The following is a 22133-nucleotide window of genomic DNA, read 5'->3' as shown; positions in this document are numbered from 1 at the left end:
ACTCCTATGCAGTTAAAGAGGCCATTCAGAAGCAAAGCTGTAGAGCTTCACCTTGGATTTTGTGCTTTCAATATTGAGTGTTTTTATGCGCTTTATCAATCACCAAAAATGAAAAAAATTCATTAAGTTTGAACTACAAAAATAACTTTTTATTTATTTTTCAAAATAATACATCTTCTTTTTTAATTTTTTGAATTTGTATAGCTCTGGCTGTCCTAGAACTCAAACTGTAGACTAGGCTGGTCTTGAAGAAAGAGCTCCATCTGCCTCTGCCTTCAAATACCACTGTTTGGGTTTTGGGGTTTTTGTTTGTTTGCTAGCCTGAAAACTAGCAAGCACCAGCAAATCTGTTGCCACCCCGAACCCTACCTACCCACCCCACCCCCGCCCCACTGGAGCTGCACTTATGTGTACAAAATGCCTGAACTGTTCTGTGGGTTCTAGGATTTGAATTTAGTTTCCATGACCAGAGTTAGGACAACTCTCCTACCCCTAGCTAGCTCTCCAGCGCCTAGATTTAATCTTTACAAATTCACGTAAACATTTAATGCAAGCACCAGTGAACTTTAAAGTGGAGTTTATCAATACTTTCTAGACAGTAAAAAATATAGCCAAGTATGGTGGCGCACACCCTTAATTCTAGCACTCGGGAGGCAAAGGCAGGAAAATCTCTGTGAGTTCAAGGACCCGGTCTATACGGTGAGTTGTAGGTCAGTCAGGGTTACACAGAAAAACCTTGTCTCAAAAAACCAAAACCCATCCAACCAAAAAAGCACACATACAGACAAGGACTGTGATGATGTTCCTTCAAAAGCAATCAAAGGTCCTGCCTGTTGACATAACCTTCTGAGGACCAGCTATGGGGTGGAGAGGGTGGTGGGTGTGGGTTTGTGGAGTGGGCTGTGGAGGCAGAGCTTACAGACTTGGACCAGCACAGCTTCACTCTGCACTGGAATTGCTGAGCTACAGAGTAGATTTTTTAAAAGCAATTTAGTAAGCTGCTTTTTCTAAAGGGGATTTTATTCAAAAGGAAATACTTGGGGCTAGAGACATGGCTCAAAGGCCATGGGTTCAATTCCCAGTGCCCACATGGCAGCTCGCAGATGTTTGGAACTCCTGCTCCAGATCTGATACTCACTCTCTTCTAGTCTCTGTAAGCACCAGGCACACTGCAGACAAAGACGCACACGCACATAAACAAATGAGTTTAAAGTTGATGATAACTGTCTCACGTATAGTATAAGAAGCAGAAATAAAACAGCGGCAGCAGCAGCAGCAGCAACAGAACAACAAACCCCCACTTACCATTTGCTGGATTCTATGAAAAGTCTTCCCATGGAAACTAAAGGCTTGCTCAAATAAGACTTTGTCTTCTACCGTCCACTCATCGGGAAAGGGGGTGAAGTTGGGCAAGTCGGCCAGTGATTTCTCGATGTTATGCTTATGCCAAAAGAGCATCCCAAGAGCCTGGGAGAATGGTATAGGTGAGACTTTAGACCACATGAGTCAAACATTAAAATGGGGGTGAAAGAGCAAACAGGCACCATGTGCTGACAACAGACAGCGGGGAGACTCTGCCGCACGCGCCGTAGAGCTCCAGGTTCTGTGATCAGAGGGACATCTAGTCTATCACCCCAAGCACTTTTTAGCATACAGCTCGATGGTGCTGATGGTGCTGAGTGCACACATGCACGCTTGCACACACGCACGCACGCACGGCATGTGTGCCCATGCTCAGCACTCACCGTCTGTGAAAGAAGCACGGTGCCTGGTCAGTAGCAACGCTCATCCTCCAACACCTCCGTCCCAGGCCCAGCAGCCTGTATTCTGACTTCTCTCAGTCAGTCTCAAATATGTGGAAAACAGACATTTTTGTCCTTCAAGATATGGTCTCCCTATGAAGCCCATGCTTACTTCAAACTCAATTCTCCTGCCTTAGTCCCGCAGTGGTGGGATCACAGGTTTCTAGCTATTCTTTCTGGTTGCCACAGGGATTACATTAAACACTCTAAAGTTGTAAGATTTACACTGGAATTTATATTATAGGAGAGCAGTTTCAACAAAATAAAAAAAATTTAGCTTCTTAAACAGCCACCTCACCTCTTTCGGTTGTGGACACCGGAGGATTCTATCTATGGTCATACATCAGCAAAGAAAGGCAAGCTAGTGCCTTAGAGGAGTCATTAGGCTACATGGAAATGCAGTGCCACCGCCACTGAGCTCTCAGATGATCCCCTCCGCTGTGCCTGTCTTAAATTGTTACCTGACTCTGGTCTAACTCTCTCATCTGGGCCTAACCTGCTGTCCAGTGTCCTTTCATTTCTCCCATAGCACTCTTGAAGGGCAAACAGATTTAATGCAGAACCCATGGTGAGTCCTTTATTATTCTTTTAAATCTGTTAATGTCTTAGTTTAAAACTTTAAAAGTTTGTGTGCTTGACTGCACCTACGTGTGTGCTTATGTGCGCCAATGTCAAAGCGCCCATGCGTGTGACAGAGGATAGCTGGCATGGGTGGATGCTCTCCTTCTAGCTCATGGACTTGAGGAATGGACTCAGTCATCAGGTTTGGCGGTGATACCCTTACTCACAGAGCCACAGACCAGTTGTCCAGTGTGGAAACCTCTCTCTCTCCCATTCTCTGTACATACAGAGTAAGCCCAGGATCCACTGCTCAGCTGACTGACAACCTAAGCAGACACTCCTTGGTTGACAGCTGTCAGGTGGTTTGTTGGTCCCTTTCCCATCACGGCACCATCTATGGAACTCTAAAGATCCCGATAACGAATCTGGTCACTTTATTGGTGACCCCTGCAGGTCATCAATGGCTTTTTACTTTCACCTTTGGCTTTTTTTTCTCCATCTTTATTACTTGAGTATTTCTTATTTACATTTCGATTGTTATTCCCTTTCCCAGTTTCCGGACCAACATCCCCCTAGCCCCTCCCCCCTTCTATATGGGTGCTCCCCACCCCATCCTCCCCCCATTACCACCCTCCCACAACAATCACATTCACTGGGGGTTCAGTCTTAGCAGGACCCAGGGCTTCCCCTTCCACTGGTGCTCTTACTAGGATATTCATTGCTACCTATGAGGTCAGAGTCCAGGGTCAGCCCATGTATAGTCTTTAGGTAGTGGCTTAGTCCCTAGAAGCTCTGGTTGGTTGGCATTGTTGTTCATATGGGGTCTCAAGCCCCTTCAAGCTCTTCCAGTCCTTTCTCTGATTCCTTCAACGGGGGTCCCATTCTAAGTTCAGTGGTTTGCTGCAGGCATTCGCCAATGTATTTTACATATTCTGGCTGTGTCTCTCAGGAGAGATCTACATCCGGCTCCTGTCGGCCTGCACTTCTTTGCTTCATCCATCTTGTCTAATTGGGTGGCTGTATATGTATGGGCCATGTGTGGGGCAGGCTCTGAACATCTTTGGCTTTTGTGTACTTCATTCTGAATCTTGGCATGGGTAAGCTCATCAATATGAAGTACATTGAGCTATTTTTAGATGACATTAATTTAGGAGGGTCTGTCCACTTATTTCCCCTTCGAAACCTCTCCTGATTCCTTCTATCTTCTCCCAAAGCTCCCTAACACTTACATTGTTCTCCCTGAGGACGTCCCACAGGGTCTTCTTCACCCTTGTTCATCCCCTCCCCCATAACACTCAGAAAGTTTGCCTTTTCCTGCGCTGGGAGTATAGTTCAGTAGTAGAATACTTCTTTAAGCATACAAGATATCCTGGTCCCCTACCTCCAGTACCACAGACAATAAAACAAATTGTCCTATGTTCAAATGCAATGATCTGCCTACTCAAAATGGCCCTTCTGAGAATTAGTAAGTTAACTAAAATCTTGGGGTAAATAGTGGGGATTTAGTTCAGTGATGGATCACTTGCCTGGCATGTTCAAGATTCTGGAATTAGTCCCTAGCACCAATTTACTCAATCTCTGCTCCCAGAGTGCGTGCGTGCGTGCGTGCGTGCGTGCGTGCGTGCGTGCGTGCGTGCGTAAGTGGCAGATCTGACATTAGGTATTTTTGAGGAATAGTTTCTGTTGGTTTAATTCTTGTATATCAATTTCTCAAAATTAAAAAATAAAAACCTCTATACTAGAGGAAGCCTTCTTGAGACTCAAGATAAATACAACTCAGAAGTCTCAGAAGTTCCTAAGTTTCGAGACTGACAGGCACCCCCTCCCCAATTCCAGGTTATATGTAGGGACTCTTAGGGAGGGGGCCTGTGGACGGTCAAGCAGCTGGAAAGCAAGCAGGAAGCTCCTCAGCTGTTGGTCAGGTCGTTGTCATCACAGCAACAAGTTGAAACCAGCAAGTCCTTGCTTCTGAAAGCAGCCCCTGCGAACTCCTGCCGGCTATGCTCACTCGGGTGGAAGCCTTGCTTTGACTCGGTGCACACACAAGTTCACCTGCCCAGGAAAGCTCACAGAGGTTTCCCTTCAGTGGCCATAACTTCTGGCTGTGGGGTACGCTTTGTGTGTTCTCTGTTAAAAACTGGGCATCTAGGGACTGAGGAGACAGCTCAGTGGTTAAGAGCACTGAAGGCTCTTCCACAAGTCTGGTGTTCAGTTCCCAGCAACCACATGTGGCTCACAACCATCTGTAATGGAATCCGATGCCCTCTTCTGGTGTCTGAAGACAGTGACAGTGTATTCACATATTTAAAATAAATAACTAAAACTTAAAAACAAACAAACAAAAGAAAACTGGTCATCCAGATTTAACCATGCAATAGCTTGCTGGTCAGATGCTTGCTTTTCCTGAGGTGCAGTTCCCTTTTCTGGCCCTTTTTATATTGTCTATGCTCCAAGGGTCAGCATGAGGTGTGACTTTCTAGAGCTTTTCTGTGCCTATTTCTTTCTCTGGGCATACACAGAAACTTTCTAATTTTCTCCTCGCATGCTGCTCCCTTTGACTGCCTTAATCTTCAGTGTCTGCCTCTCAGAAGAGAAAACTGCAGAGAGCAATAGGGAGGGCACTGGCCCTTTACTCCCAGAACGTGACTTCAGCTGGGAGCGAAGTCAACAGGGAGGGTCAGCAACAATGACCACTGGCTTCTTTACCTGCCCTTGGATAACAATCAGTCACAGGTCACAGGTCACGCGTTCAGACTCCCAACATGGCAAACAGGGTATGTTTGTGTGCCCTAGTGCTCACAAGCCACACACGAGCTGCTGCAGGAATAAATGTGCAGCTGCAGTAAGGGAGAGACAGCCACTGCCTGTCTGTGGAGGGGAAACAACCAAAGCTTCAGGCCTCTCCATGTGTTTTGTTTGTTTGTTTTTGTTTTTCTCTGTGTAGCCCTGGCTCTCCTAGAACTCACTCTGTAGACCAGGTTGGCTTCAAATTCAGAGATCACCTGCTTCAGCTTCCCAAGTGCTGCTCGGATTAAGGCCACATGGCACCACCACCAGGCCCACAGACTTAAGTGTGCGCAGGGCAGATGTGCTGCAGTCGTTATACCGCAGGAGCTTCCAACCCTCCTGGAAGAGGGAACTTGTTGTTTCAGCTCACTGAGAAGCCAGCTCTAGAAGTGAGTTTGTGTGTGGTTCTCCCTCCCATCACAGACTCAAGTACTTTCACCTTAAGGTGTTTTACAGGACCCTTGCCCGGAGATGGGCTGACAGTGTTCCTCATGCTATGACAGGGAGGGAAGAATAGCTAAACAGCCACGATGGAGACTATGGCTGACAGCTAGACGGTAAACTTGTTCCAGAGGTCACTATCGTACAAAGGTGCCTGCAGTAGAAGAAAAAGCTGTGAATTCAGCTATGGGATGCTCGTCCAAGAGTGGCAATGCTAGACCTCTACCTCAACCTAGCCAGTCAGCTGGATGTTGTGAGCAACAAGTCTGAGCATACAGTGACCATAAACCATTATACAGTCAGTCAGATACCTTAAGGGATCGTAAGACATTACACAACAGGATGAGAAGCAATCTCGCATTCCAACAAGACAACGACTAGTTAGCATCCCTTACGCCTGCCCACTCAATAAGGCTGGCACAGGGACACTGACCAGGTCGGCGGCAAGCTCTGCTTTCTACAGCAGAGAATGAACCTTACCTGCTCCATGTTGTACCCGTGCTTCTCTTTGGCAATAGCGATGTACTCGTCCACTGAAAAACAGAGGCGGCCAGTCAGTAATCAGCCTGAGCACAGCAAGACTATACTCACCAGAGCTGGCTCCTTCGAAACCTATCGTGCTCACGTGGAAATAAAGAAATGCAACATAGAATAAAGCCCTAGTGTGCATCTAAATCCCCCAGAGGAACGACCAGATGGAGAGACACAAATACCAGCCTATGTGCACACCATGAGACTACGAACATTTTAAAAGTCCTGCTTCAAATTCCATCTCCAGGGTGTAGGAACTTTTTTAGTGTAAAAGAAAATAGGACAGACTAGAGAGATGGCTCAGCAGTTAAGAGTACCAAGAGACGGGGTTGGGGATTTAGCTCAGTGGTAGAGCACTTGCCTAGCAAGCGCAAGGCCCTGGGTTCGGTCCCAGGTTCCGGGAAAAAAAAAAAAAAGAAAGAAAAAAAAAAAGAAAAAGAAAGAGTACCAAGAGACTTCTGGAGGACCCGAGTTTGATTCTTGGCTAACAACTACCTGTAACTCCAACTTGGGGACAGTGGGAATCTGGTTCCCTCTTCTAGTCTCTGCTGTAATCCCCACATACATGACACAAACAACATACACACTTACATACACATACACACACATATGTACATATACATAGTATTTTGTAATTTAAAAAACAAACAAGAGGGCTAGCTACCACAGCTCCTGTGTTGCCTGTCTGAGGGAGGCCTCACTACACAGACCAGGCTGCCTCTGATGAAGCCGACCGTGGCAGCTACGGTCAGGCAGTCATGGTGGTGATCTACAGGGGTCTGAGGCTGTGATGTGCATTAACATGTGGAGCCTTGACACCCATGACAGAATCTGCTCTGTACCAGTCAACAGACAAGAGTTTTAGCCATTACCCTTGAAATCCAACCAAGGCAGGACAGTTTGCTAAGTCAACGCCGATGGTATCGGCCCCAAAAGGCAGAGGCAGCACAGGTTGGCTGTGTTCACAAAGGATCAGGATCCAATCCAAGTTGTGCCTCCATCTATTGCTTGCAACAAAGTCGAGGCTGGCTTTGAACTTGTGGCAACAGCTCTATAGCAGCATCTGGCCCCAGAATGCGCCACATCAACGCTTCCCTACAGCAACGTGTGGGTTCTAGTTAATCAAAAGGGTCTAGCAAGGCGGCTCAGAGACAGAAGGAGCGCCCGCTGCCGTCCCAGGGTCCACGCGGTAGAAGCAGAGTGTCGGCTGCAGCAGGCTCTCCTCTGACCTCCACACTTGCCTCCAATGGCAAAAGAGAAAGAACACAGATGAAAACTACTATGGTGACCTCAATTCCTCCTTCCCTCTCCCTGACACTGCAGAGATTCAGACCCCGTGATCCTGAATAGTCTACAAAGAGTGGTAGGCTCACACCATGAGGTAGGTTCGGGACAAAGCTTATGGTCTTAATGGAGTTTAAAAAAAAAAAAATCGTGATTTGCAGTGACCCTAGGTACTGCAAAAGGAACACTACAGTAATTTCTGTCGTGGCTTAAAATTGAGAATGCCTAACATTTCTAAAGTATAACAGTGAGATTGGACATGTTGCTCAGTAGTGTGCAAAAGGTTCTGGGTTCAATTCCCAGCACAATAGAGTATGATTTTTTTTTTTTTAAAAAAAGGCCATGGTGGTCCCTTAATTATTATAAAAGAAGTTATCCTAAGACTCACATAGAAGCAAAGGGACATTTAAGTACAGCAGTCCTGCCACCTGGTGGACACAGACATTACTACAGTGAACAACTGACTCCTGAATATCTTTAAGGAAAAAGAACACAAGGCAAGTCAGAATAAGATAAATATGCTAGTTCTTACCATTTCCACTGCAGAGAACACCCCAGCCACCGGTTACTACTACAATGGAAGAGATATAAGAGATGACTGCTCTAGCGCAAGGCCAGGTATGTTAAGTTCTCCTCAGGTCTTCAGTGTACTTCTGTGTAACTGGATAGCTCTGTCCCCTTTTCAGAACTCACATTTGCATTATCAGTGTAAGAGTAAGCAGATGGGCTGAGTGTGGGGCACACCTTTACCCCCAGGCAGCAGGAAGCAGTGAGTCCCTATGAGGCCTTGGATTTCATAGTGAATTCTAGAACAGCCAGAGCCACAAGGTGAGACCCTGTTTACATGCACGCACTTTAAGTGAGAGCGACACACCTTCAACTCCAGATCACTCAGCTTACCTGCCCTCCCCAAGAGGGAGATGAAGACTCACAGCAATCGCGTTAGCTCCAAGTGGACTTAGCTATGCACGAAATATTTCAAAGGGAAGCATCAAGATCTGACTTCAACAGAAGGGGTTGGGGTGGGGTGGGACGAGGCGGAGTAAGGGTGAGTGCATCAGCTTTCTATTCCTCGCAGCTAACAGGATGGAAAGAAGGCTTGCTTTCTCCTAAGAACCTGCTAGTTGAACTCCTTTGCTCAACTACAGAACAAGAATGAGACTTCTTCAGTCCTTCATAGAATATTAGGAAAACATTTACAGTAAACAAATGTAAACAACTATTAAATCAGTCCCGTCCTAACATTTCTTTTTGCAGTGCTAGAAATCCAACCTGTGCTCTCGCCCAGGCCAGGCCAGCGCTACCCATGAGCAGGTTTTCTCGGTAAGGAATAGACTTTCTTTTACGTCACTTTTCTCAGCCCTGAGAAACAAACCCAGGCCTTTCCTATGGATGTTCTGCCACTGAGCTACACCTCCAGTGCCTGGTGTATATATGCATTTTTGTTTGTTGGTTTTTCCAAAGTGCTGTTTTTCTGTGTCGCCCTGGCTGTCCTTGAACTCAGAGATTAACCTGCCCCTGCCTTTCCTAGAATTTATTTCATTCATGCCCCAAACTTCCTTTTCAAGGCTAGAGACTGCCTCACAAGTGACTCATTTCAAGGCCACCTTCAACTAGGTCTTAGGCAGGCAGGACAGTGGCAATCAGAAAGCTGTTTCAATCTCTGAATCCCAGTGCCCTGGGTGGCTTGCCTGTCTCTAACCCTGTAACTGTTTGTAGGCCCAGCAGGACAGCGAGGGATGCAAGCTGTGAAAAATACAGGAAGCTTACATACTTCACCAAGTCACTTCCTCTCTCCGCCTGACCTCCCAGGCACAGGGACAAGGCTAAGAATGTGTACAAGGGGCACAAAAAAAATCGAAAAGCCTGGGGCTGGGGATTTAGCTCAGTGGTAGTGCACTTACCTAGGAAGTGCAAGGCCCTGGGTTCGGTCCCCAGCTCCGGAAAAAAAAGAACAAAAAAAAAAAAAAAAAAAAAAAAGGGGGGGTTGGGGATTTAGCTCAGTGGTAGAGCGATTGCTTAGGAAGCGCAAGGCCCTGGGTTCGGTCCCCAGCTCCGAAAAAAAGAACCAAAAAAAAAAAAAAAAAAAAAAAATTGCAAAGCCTACCACTTCCGGTGCTGCAACCTTGTGTGGCTCTATTCTTCACCCAGCAGAGACACTCACTGTCCGTGGACACCTAGGACAGCAGGCTCTCCAACAGCGTGTAGCACAGGCTACAGCAGGAGAGCCTAGAATAAACGAGTCTGCTGTACTGAATTCATTCGGCAACAGACTCTTTAGGTCTACTTTATGGCTCATCCTACTCTCTACAGCTATTTGGACCCTTCTGGAAAGGGAATTCTCCTTAACAACTGAAAAGAGAAAAAACTCATTAATTGCAACTGTCTCAAGGACCAAGGAAGGAACCATAAGTGCACTCGTCCGTCCTTCTCTACGCAGGTAGAGCGTTTTCAGCCTCTTCAAGTAAGAGTTTCTTACTCACAGTAAGAAACTAGAAAACAGGGGCTGGGGATTTAGCTCAGTGGTAGAGCGCTTACCTAGGAAGCGCGAGGCCCTGGGTTCGGTCCCCAGCTCCGAAAAAAAGAACCAAAAAAAAAAAAAAGAAACTAGAAAACAACAGTAACAATAAACCCACAAAAACCCATAACAAACCCCCACATATTTGAGAATGGAACTTGGCTAATTAGGCTACATGGTGAACTTTTATAAATAAAAGTTCAAAATTCAGGTCTTTGTTCTTTGTTGGTAGTATACAGTTTTGTTTGGAGGTTTATTTATTTATTGCTGTTTGAGAGAAGATTTCCCTTTGTAACCTAGGCTGCCCTAGAACTTGCTCATACAGACCAAGTTGGCCACAAACTCACGCTAATCTACCTTCCTCTGCCTTCTGATTGGCTGAGATTATAGGTATGAGCCTCTGCCCAGCTTTGGGGTCTGTTTTGTTATTGTTTTTTAAATGAGATATGGTCTCATTAGGTAGCCCAACTGACCTCAAAATCTTGACTCCCGTATCTCAGCCTCCAGAGTCCTGAGGTTATAGTACCCAGTAACTACACCTAATCTCTTTTTGTTTTGTTTCTGGTGTTTTGTTTTGTTTTTCAAGACAGGGTTTCTCTGTGTAGACCTAGCTGTCCTAGAACTCTCTATGTAGACCAGGCTAACCTTGACTTTAGAAAGATCTGGCTGCCTCTGCCTCCTGAGTACTGGAATTAAAGGTTTGCTAAACTATTTCGTTTTTTTTTTTTCTTTTGTTTTGTTTTCTTCTTTTTTCTTTTTTCTTTCTTTTTTTTTTTCCCGGAGCTGGGGACCAAACTCAGGGCCTTGCACTTGCTACCACTGAGCTAAATCCCCAACCCCTAACTATTTCGTTTTCAATGGCAGGAAAATTAGAGTATAAAAACTATGGTACTGAGTGTGACATAACCATTCAGAGAAAAAGGAGATTTGAAAGCAAGCTGACACAAGTGACCACAAGCTGCAGAGTGCAGAGCTAAGGTGACATTATCAACAGAATGCACACTTCTAGCATGTTTGAACCCCAGAATCTCCCCAAACAAAAAATATCCATATGGTAGGGCAGAGTGTTATCAACAACTTTTAATAATAAAAATACTTGATGTACATATGTACTTCCCCCAAAACCATATGACAGTAACTTTACACCTTATGGCATAAACATTGAGATGTATTCCCTAGTAGTAGTACAATCTCTTATGAGACCACAGAAAAGCGCATTAAATTCCTCAACAACGCTTTACTCTTTGTCCACAGTCCAATCTGGTTAGTTAAACCCAAACCACATTATATCTGGCAAATTTTTTTAAAGATTTATTTATGTATTCATTTTATGTATGTGGGTACACTGTCACTGTCCTCAGACACACCAGAAGCGGGCATCGGGTCCCATTACAGATGGTTGTGGGCCACCATGTGGTTGCTGGGAATTGAACTCAGGACCTTGGGAATAGAGAGCAGTCAGTGCTCTTAACTGCTGAGCCACCTCTCCAGCCCATATCTGGCAAATTTAAAATACATCTTAGTTAAGTTCATCCCTACATATGCATGCTTTTTAAAAAAGTATGAAACAGGGTTGGGGATTTAGCTCAGCGGTAGAGCGCTTGCCTAGCGAGCGCAAGGCCCTGGGTTCCGTCCCCAGCTCCGAAAAAAAAAGAAAAAAGAAAAAAAAAAAGTATGAAACAGAGGGTCATTATGACAGCTAACAAAAGTAGCAAAATTCCTGGATATAAGCAACAATGTTACACCCACTAGACTGTCTACAAGGCACAATCCAAATCCAGCAGTAACAGCGGAGGATCATGATCAAATCCCTCCTATCCTTTTCTGGTAGCAGTGGTAAACTAGTCTGACCACTTTAGAAAATTATTTGGCACTGACCTTTAGCTGAGCAGATGAGACACAAAAATAGGTCAAGGAATGCTTCTGTAGTAATGCTTGCAGTAAAAACTTAAAGTAACTTTCCTCTGTTGACAGAAAGGATAAGATATTCTAACCAGGCTGATGAGAAGCAAATACAGCAAGTGGACGGGAGGGAGACATACTGACTGACAGGCAAAGAAGCCCAGCATGTTAGAGCTACAGGCACTCTAGGTTCAGCTCTGTCCATCTTAACTCAGCTCCTCTAGAGTGCACATTAGGACCAGATCTGTGTACATTCCATCTCTCACAGGGCAGCTTCCCAGCAGACTAAAGCCACACTTAGACAGGGCCTGTCAGGAACAAACAGTATATGGTAGCTCCAAAGCAGGAACAAAAATTGAGTAAATTAATGACTACAAAAAAGGAAAACAAAACAAACCAAAAAATATCTAAACAAACAAAAGGCTGGAAGATTCCAGAAGATCCAAGTAGCATAACAAATAGTTAAAATCTGGGATTTGTGACTGTGTCCTGAGGAGTCTCCATGTTCCTACATCTCTTCATTCAGTGGGCAACTGTACACTCGACTCGCCACACGCCAAGGGGAGAATAAAACCAAATGGACAGAGTAAACACACCAAGTCCCCACATCCAGCTCACAGCAGGACGGCAGAGAACATCCAGCAAACAGTACACTGGGGAGAAGGGAGGAAGGAAATCAAATCGGGTAAGAGTGAACGGTCCCTATTTTGTTGGACTTAAAAAACCTCTGGCAGGCTCACCTAAAGAACTGGACACCTGGGGTTGGGGATTTGGCTCAGTGGTAGAGCGCTTGCCTAGGAAGTGCAAGGTCCTGGGTTCAATCCCCAGCCCCGGAAAAAAAAAAAAAAAAAAAAAAGAACTGGACACCTAGGAGAGAAGTACTTGTGCTCCAGACAAAGGGACCAAGATGGCACTAATGAGGATACTGAGTCCAGCCACAGGGGAAATACTAATCACACAATACAAGATCAATGTTGCAACTTTTACCTTCCAATTAAAACACTGAAAACTGGAAAGCCACTGGGATATCTTGAGTAGATACTATCTAAAATGTATCTAGATAGTGGGTATATTTACAGGGTATCTATATTTACAGGGTATCTATGTAGAAGTTTAGAATGGGTCTGGAGAGAGAGTTCAGTGATTAGGAGCACAGGCTCCATTTCCAGAGGACCTGAATTATGTTTCCAGCACTCAGGACAGTAGGATCCTAACCTCCTGTATGTAGCTCTAGCTTTAGGAAAGCTGATGACCTGGTCTCCAAGCGCGCGCGCGCGCGCACACACACACACACACACACACACAAATAAATTATCAAAAAATATCTAACATTATATAGGTCATAAAATGTATAAACAATAGGCTGTTTTTGAAAGACTTATTTTATGGAATGAGTATTTTGCCTGCATGTATGTATATACACCTCGTGTACATCTGGTACCTGTGGACAGCATACAAAAGTGTCTCCGTTGCAAGTAGAGTTACAGATGGCTATGAGCAGGTCAGGTCCCCTGCAAGAACGAGGGCTGTTACCTGGTGAGTCATCTCTCTAACCAGAGACTGACAAGTGTACCCATCAACAAGGAAGTTAACACGGAGACCTCCTCATTCGCCTTGCATTTGAATATTTTAAATTTTACACATCCTATGTCTGTCCTTGAGTCAATTATTTTCAACTCTGACTATATCACAAGATTTAAGTTTTTTTGGGCTGGAGAGATAGATGGCTCAGCGGTTAAGAGCACTGACTGCTCCTCCAGAGGTCCTGAGTTCAATTCCCAGCAACCACATGGTGGCTCACAACCATCTGTAATGGGATCTGATGCCCTCTTCTGGTGTGTGTGAAGACAGCTACAGTGTACTTATATACATGAAATAAATCTTTAAAAAAAAAAAAGATGTTTCTTATAATTGTACCAGTTTTCCCTCATTTTTATAAAAAATTTTAAAATTAAGTCAAATAATTAAATCACATAAGCACACACATATGCTACAAAACATGCAATGCATAAGGCGCAGGACCGACCATTTGCTAGTAAGCAACGTTCAACAATACGACGTCACCATTTCACTAAGATCTACCAAGGGCAGCAGCCCTTCCTGGAAACACTTCTTGCTTTAGGATTGCTTCTCAACTAGTCCAAACTCCAGTTTGTGTCTTTCAAACCCTATCTTAAAAAGCAAAAAAGAGGAGGGAGGCTGTGCCTGGTAGAACACACCATTAACCCCAGCACTTGGGAGGCGCAGGCCATTGTAAGTTCAAATCCAGCCCGGACTGCATAGTGAGTCCCAGGCCAGCTAGAACTACACAGGGAGAACTTGTTGGGGGGGGGGGGCGCCTGTGTGTGAGCATGTGTGTGCGTGTGAAAGCAAATGAGAGCTGTGGCTATGGCTCAACAGGTAAGAGGGGTGAGTACCAAGACTGACAGCAGCTCAATCCCCAGAACTCATGTGGTAGAAGAGAACCAGCTCCCATAAACTGTGCTCTGGCCCCAGTGAGTATCACGATAAAAGCCCTGGAACTCCCTCTGTAGATCAGGCTGGCCTCGAACTCAGAGATCCTCCAGCTTTTGCCGCCTGAGTGCTGGCATTAAAGGTATGTGCCACCATCACCTGGCACAAATGTAACTTTGGCAGTTGTGGGGTGCAGTGCCCATGGAAGCCAGAGGAGAATACCTGATCCTCTGGAACTCGTTACTGACTGCTGGGAGCTGCCGTGTGGAAGCAAACCCAGGTCCACTAGAAGAGCAGCCACTAAGCCAACTCTCTAACCCAAAACGCAAATTCAAAGAAAGAAGAAAAGGAACACCCTTAGCCTAGTCCTGCGCGGAAGATGTCCTGCCCAAGACGAATTCCTTCACGTCTAGTCTAAGTCAGCAAACACCACAGTGAGCCTAGAATATGGCACTGTGTGCATGTAAAGAGCTGAAGTTTGCTTTTGGTGTGCTGTGTAGAGGGAGGGCCATCGAGAGAGCTCTTGTTCCTCTCTAACCTGCCTTGCTAACCTTCAACAATGTTCTCTCCAGGCCCGTTCAGACCTTGATGGGTCACAAGCAAGCAGTGACAGCATGACGCTTAACCAATAACCAATCATGTGGTCTCCAGTTCTTCTCAACAGTTCAAAGCACTGTGCATTTGACTCCCTGAATTTCAACATTGCTTGCCAGGCACTAGCAAAGGGCTACTTCTCAGTCCCTACTCTTTTCTAAACCATGGGCTATCAAAAAATTTCTAATGGCAAATATTACTTCTAGCTACAAATCCTTAAGGGTGGACAGGGGGCCAGAGAGATGGCTCTGCAGTTAAGAGCACTGACTGCTTTTCCAAAGGTCCTGAGTTCAATTCCTAGCAACTACATGGTGGCTCACAACCATCTGTAATGGGACCAGATGACCCCTTCTTGTGTGTCTGAAGACAGCTACAGTGCACTCATATAAAACAAATAAATAAAAAAAATCCTTAGAGGGATCTTACTCACCCCTGCCTTCCATCACACTGTGTGTGTGTGTGTGTGTGTGTGTGTGTGTGTGTGTGTGTGTGTGTGTGTGTGTCGCAGATGTATGCAGAGGTCAGAGTACAATGTCTATGAGTGGGTTCTATCTTTCCTCTGTAGGACCCAAGAATTGAACGCAGGCCATCAGGTTTGCCCAGCAGGGTTTTCAGTCACTGAGCCTCGTGTGCACCTCAGGTCACCATGTGCTTTCCTGGTTTCTTTGCTTCTCAGTTTCTCAAACGAGTGGATCCACAAACTAAGCACAAATTTCTATCCCAATTCCTCATATAAATGGTCTGGCATGAACGGGTGCCCTTGTCTGTCGCTTCACTCTTCTCCTTCAACACTGCAGGTCCCAAAGCTTCTCCTGAAGAGGACAGGGCGCCTTGCAGTGATCTAGGAACTCATCCCAGCTGAGCAGAGAGACAGGAGACTTGGTGCCAACACTGGGTAAGGGTCAATGCCCTCCTCCTTCCCATGAGTGAGAGTTTTCCAGCCTGACAAGCTGCATCTCTAACCCCCACCACTCCACAGCAAACTGTGAGTAATTCACGCCTTTGTCCCTTACAAGCCAAACCACTGTTTCATAAGGAATTTTCCATGTTCATTAGTTCTGCTCCAAGTCTGTGGTTCTTGCCTATGGTCCTAAGAATTACGTACACTTCCCCACTGTGTTTCTCCTGGGCACATTTTCCAAGCATTTCCCACAGGCCGCATTTCCCACTGCATGATTTTTACTTAGATACAACCCAAAGTAACTTGTGAAATATTAGTAATGTTTTAAGTACTTAATTATAACCAAAGTACTTTATTAACCAAAGTAGCATATGAAAGCAGATGTGTGCAGGAAATATAGTCTAGAGACCTAAGATCTAGTCCTAAACTGACTATTAACTAGCTTTGAGACTGCAAACATTCGATAAAAGAAGGCAGGGAAAAATGTCCATTGCCACTGGAGCATAAACTTTCAAATCCTTGAATACTCACACACTGCCAATCATGTAAAACTGCCTCCAAACATATGAGTAAAAATCATCGCAGAGAACAAAACTCAAACTCACAACAACCTCAACAAAATACTAAGGGGGACACTGCACACACAAGTCTGCTTCCCTAAGAGATCAAAACCATGAGCTAGGAGGAGGGAAAGGATGAAAATGGTCCTCATGAGAAGAGAGCACTAGCAATGAAGCAAAATCAGGAGTACAGTCATGCACCATGTACACACACATGCACAAACAGACATATACCACATACAGGCACATACATATATAAACATACACCATGTACAGACATATGTGCATGCAGAGACATACACTATGTACTAACATATGTGTATGTACAGGTGCACACTGAGTACAGAATGCATGCATGTATAGACACACCATGTACAGACACACATGCATGAAGAGACATATACCATACACAGGCATGTGCATAAACTTGACATAAGTGAAAGACACTAATATGCTCTTGCCATATGGTCTAGTAGGGTGTCACTGACTCCAGTGCCTTCAACAAACAGTTCTAGCCACACTGACATGATTCAAAGGCAACCAATATGCCCTTTGGGAAAATCCAACACTAGTGGTATATCTAAACAATAGAGCATCATTTAGCACTAAATAAATGAGCCATTAGGGCTCAAAAGAGTCTGGAGGACCCCATGATATATGATATTAACTTAAAGAAACTTTTCTGGGGCTGGCAAGATGGCCTTTAGCCAAACCTGACATTCTGAGCTTAATCCATAAGAGTTGCACAGACTCCAGAAAGTTGCCCTCTGAACACACCCCACTCCACCCAAACACACCCATTGTGCATGTGTACAAAATAAGGCGTAATAAAGGTTTTTTGTTGTTGATTTTGTTTTTAAATCAAGGCAGGCAAATCTCTGTGAGCTCAAGGCCAGCCTGGTCTACACAGTGAGCTTCAGGACAGCTAGATCTACTGAGAGAAACCCTGTCTCCAAACAGAACAAACCTCCCTGAAAAGGCTTTACTGAAATTACAGTAACATCTTAGCAAAGGCAAATCCTTGGAGACAATAGAAAGGCCGTGGGTGCTGTGGGTTTGGGGGGAAGGAAGATGAAAAGAGAAGACTCTGAGCACAGGGAAACTATTCCGAACGACAATGGAGGAAACAGCATCCCCCCTGAGGCAAAGCAGGGGCTCTGAGGGTAGACATGCACTCACACAGACCAACTCTGCAGGCGCAAGGCCTTCCCAGCAAGGCAGGCTACAGGTGTCCATGGCTATCCTCTCTCCGCCTACTGTAGCCATGCACCTAACTCTTGCCCTCAAACTAGTGTCCCCTTTAACACAGAAAAGGCTGACTTAGTTACTCCTTAACCTAGGGATTCTACTCCACACTATTAGGAGGTGTGGTCTTGTTGGAGGAAGTGTCCGCCGAATGGGAGCCAGTCTTCCGCTAGCAGCCTTCAGACGAAGATGGAGACCCTCAGCTCCTCCTGCACCATGCCTGCCTGGATGCTGCCATGTTCCCACCATGATGATAATGGACTGAACCAATGAACCAGTAAGTCAGCCCCAATTAAATGTTGTCCTTATGAAAGTTGCCTTGGTCATGGTGTCTGTTCACAGCAGTCAAACTCTAAGTCAGAATGTGTCTTCTAAATATTCAACAGTAGACAAAATTGTTATTTTTAGAAGGTTTTTTTAAAGTTCAACTTTCAACTAATATTGAGTAAAGTTTAATAGTAAAACAGAAAATGTATACAATTCTGTCATTTAAAAACTCAACCTTCTGTGTGGTACTGGCACACACCTTTTGTTTTAAACATTCTTTTTTTTAAATTTTATTTATTTATTATATATAAGTACAGTGTAGCTGTCTTCAGACACACCAGAAGAGGGCATCAGATCCCATTACAGATGGTTGTGAGCCACCATGTGGTTGCTGGGAATTGAACTCAGGACCTCAGGAAGAGCAGTCAGTGCTCTTAACCACTGAGCCATCCCTCCTGCCCCAACAGCACACATCTTTAATCCTAGCACTCAGAAGGCAGAGGCAGGCAGATCTCTGTGAGTTCCAGGACATCTGGGCTACACAAAGAAATGCTGAAGAAAACCAAAAATAAATAAATAAAAATAAAAACTAAAAATTTTAACCAGGTGTTATAAGCACATGTAGCCCCAGGAGTCCGGAGGAAGCCAAAGCAAAAGGATTCCAGTTTTGAGGCTAATCTGGGTTACACAGTAAGATCCAGGCTTGTGGGGAGGATGACCCATTAACTTTCTGTATTCAGTGGTTTTCTTGTAAATCTAGTAATAAAAAATTATTCAACTTAAATTCTGACTTTCTAGCATGCAACACAAAGACACAAGAGATGCTAATTAGAAACAAGGAAGGGTGGAAAAAAGAGGCAAAGGAAAGCAACAGTTCTGACCACCAAGCTCTGGGAGAGAGGACCAGGGGTGACGGTGCACACACCTTCAATCCCAGCACTCAGGCGGCAGAGGCAGGTGGATCCATGATTCTGAGGTCAGCCTGGTCTACGCAGTGAGTACCAGGACAGCCAGAGCTATACAATAGAGAGACCTGTCTGAAAAATAAATAAAATAAAATAAAATAAACCTAAGCAAACAAAGCCTCTGGAGCTCAGTGGGGAGCGGGGCTCGAGCTGGTGGTTCAGTGGCTCTGGCTCTTACTGTGAGCAGTGGGGAGAGCTTCCCCTTGTGCTACTGTGGGCTCTTACTGTGAGCAGTCGGGAGAGCTTCCCCTTTGCTACTGTGGACAGTGGCAGCTACATGTCTGGGCAGCATGACGATGTGCTGTGCTGGGCAGAAGCTCAGAAAGCGTTTGCTCTCCCATGGGCACTGTGACTGGAATGCATCCAGGAAGGTGATGGAGATGAAGAGAGACCCCAGAGTGACACCATCCCATAATAAGGGAGATAGGTTAACTGAGTGTCTACATGTCTCTGGATGCAGACTTACTCAGCAGGACTCAGGAAAACAAAGCTTTACATGTTATAAGAAGGTAGGGTTTTCAGTTCCTTCCCCCTGCTATATAAGAAAGAGCATGTTCGAAACCACATGAATCAACTTTGTAAGTAACGAGTGTGCTCAAAGAGAAGGATGAAAACACAAAACAAACCCTAATACACGGAATGCCTGTTAGCATGGTACAGGGTCAGAGAGGCTGAGGCCAGGAGTAGGGAGCACTCCGTAAACCGCAGCAGAACACTCCAGGCCAGATGTGCAGAATACAAAAAACTGTGATGTGATTTCTGTTAACAAATGGAACAAAGTCCATCCATAAATAAACTCCACTGAAAATCTGTCCTAAGAATTTGTTTTACTTCTTTTTTTTTAATTTATTTTTTAACATTTTATTTTATTGTATATGAGTACACTGTAGCTGCCTTCAGACACACCAGAAGAGGACATCAGATCCCATTACAGATGGTTGTGAGCCACCATGTGGTTGCTGGGATTTGAACTCATGACCTCTGGAAGAGCAGTCAGTGCTCTTAACCGCTGAGCCATCTCTCCAGCCCCCTTGTTTTACTTCTTAATTATGATGAAAAAATACTTTCAAACATGGTAGCACAGCAGATACAAAACTACTCCTAAAAGGTAACATGAACAGACAGAAAGTACAATTAATAACACTAACAGAACCTCTACTCTGCCCCTTCTGAGTACAAAGGTCAATGTCCTCAGGGGATTAGCAGTAACATTGTCAAAACTCTTGTGCCTCCGCTGCAGCTCAGTGACAGAGCACTGGCCTGGGACTGGGAAACCCCAGGTAGTGTATGTATTTCCAGCAGAAAGTTAGACATTTCATTGTCATTTCTTTTTGTTTTAATTGTCATTTCTTTCTTACTTTAAAATGATATTTTACGTACAAGAATGCTTGCGTGCGTGCATGAAGAGGTCATCAGATCCCCTGGAAACAAGTTCTCTGTAAATGTTTGGGACTGCTAAGCCATCTCTCCACCCATTGTTTCCCTTCTGCGATGATGAACTGTCCTCAGTTACACACTCATCACTAGCTTTCAGAACATTTAGGAGTGGGCTGTGATAAGGCTTTAGTTTACAAAGTCATCACTAAGGAAGACGGATAGTAAAGGATCTTTAAGACTTACGTTTTGCTTCAGAAAGACTCTGATTAGGTGACCAGACCAACATGCCAAGATTGTCTCGTTCTTGACTGCGCCTTGCCAGTTTGGCTTAGTAGAAAGAAAATAAAAATTGTATTATTATAAGTTAGTAGCTATAATTTAGCAGTAAATACCACCGTCTGATCTTCTAAGTCTTAGACTATATGACATCACCCCCACCACCATTCATCTCATACCCATACAAAAGTAATAAATTAACTTTACAATGGTATTTTAGGAAAGTCCCTTAAGATGGCTTTACATGGGGATGGTAACAGGGTCTACAGGATGGAGAGACAGGAATGCTACAAATATTAGTGGAATACCATTTATTGCTGAATATGCCTTTTTAATTTTTTGTTGAGATGGGGTCTCAGTATGTATTCCTGACTGGTCTGTAACTTGCTATGTAGAACTGGTCTTGAACTCAAAGAAGCCTACTTGCCTCTACCTCCCAAGTATTTAGATTAAAAATGTGCACCCCACACATGGCCCCAAACTCAGAAGTTAACAAAAAAAGTTAACTCTGCATACACACCACCTACAAAAAATAAATAAATATATAAACACATAAATTTAGCAGATCTAGCCCAGTGCCCAGGCCTTTTATAAAGATACGGAACCGATTCATGAGTGTGAAGCTCTCATGGTGTCTTAAACTCTTAAACCCCACCTGCCAATATAATGGCCACAGAGATTTTAACATGAGTTTTGGAATAGGCAAACATTCAAACAAAACAGTATTTCACCAAACAAAGCATGTAGCAGGAGTTGTGTGTGGCTGTGCATGGTTACAGTCCCGACGTCTGGGAGGCTCAAGAGGTTCTCAGCTGAACAGAATCTCAGAGCAAGATGCAACCAACCAAACCAACAGAGAAGAAAACAAGACAAGAACTTTTTATTCACCACACTCACCCGTCTCTCAGAAAGGAGGAGAGAGGGACGGTGGAGGGGGGAGGGCAAGGTTAAAAACCAATAGATGAGGAGAGGAAAACTAAAGTTCCAGAAATACCACCCTACTAATAGGTACGGAACGTAAAGCAGCGCCAGCCTGGTGTCAGCAGGTGGGGAAGGGGAGCTCTGACTAATGGCAGCAATGTGAGGAGGTATGGCCGGCGTTCTGGAGGGAGAGCTGTCAGTACAGCCATATCCATGTGAGAAAAGACATGAACTGAAAATACAAAAGAATATGGATGAACCACAAAACAATGAAGCTAAAAAGAGCCAGTGATAGAGAAAGGGGAGGCTTTAAAGGACCCATGGTGGTGAGCACACCTCAAGACACACGTTTCCCATCTGTGTACCAGGAAAGCCGTGGATGGATCTCCTTGGAGGAAGAGTCCACATTAATTCTCAGATGGGACTTCTAAACACATTTCCAATAAAACAACAAATATATCTTTAAGAAATGTTTTATTCAGCGCTTGCCTAGCAAGTGCAAGGCCCTGGGTAGGTCCCCAGCTCTGAAAAAAAAGAAAAAAAAAAAAAAAAAAAAAGAAAAGAAATGTTTTATTCTAGGGCTCACAAGAGGATCCTAGAATGTTTTGTTATACTAGGAAATAGGAAGGAGCTGGAGAGATGGCTCAGCGGTTAAGAGCACTGACTGCTCTTCCAGAGGTCCTGAGTTCAAATCCCAGCAACCACATGGTGGCTCACAACCATCTGTAATGAGATCTGATGCCCTCT

General features: G+C 44.6%; 1 protein-coding gene across 1 annotated transcript in view; it reads right to left on the bottom strand.

Annotated features, from left to right (window-relative positions):
• Positions 1 to 22133, bottom strand: part of Rcor1 (REST corepressor 1) — a 76517-nt gene that overhangs the window by 17374 nt on the left and 37010 nt on the right. The window contains exons 3-5 of the mRNA NM_001415131.1: positions 20433 to 20516; positions 6072 to 6124; positions 1306 to 1467 (exon numbers count right to left, since the gene is read on the bottom strand). Of these exons, the coding sequence (NP_001402060.1) occupies positions 1306 to 1467; positions 6072 to 6124; positions 20433 to 20516 (299 nt within the window). The remainder of the gene's footprint in view (positions 1 to 1305; positions 1468 to 6071; positions 6125 to 20432; positions 20517 to 22133) is intronic.

This window comes from Rattus norvegicus, chromosome 6, assembly GCF_036323735.1.
Source record: "Rattus norvegicus strain BN/NHsdMcwi chromosome 6, GRCr8, whole genome shotgun sequence".
Taxonomy (NCBI): domain Eukaryota; kingdom Metazoa; phylum Chordata; class Mammalia; order Rodentia; family Muridae; genus Rattus; species Rattus norvegicus.
This window is presented reverse-complemented; position numbering and strand designations above follow the sequence as displayed.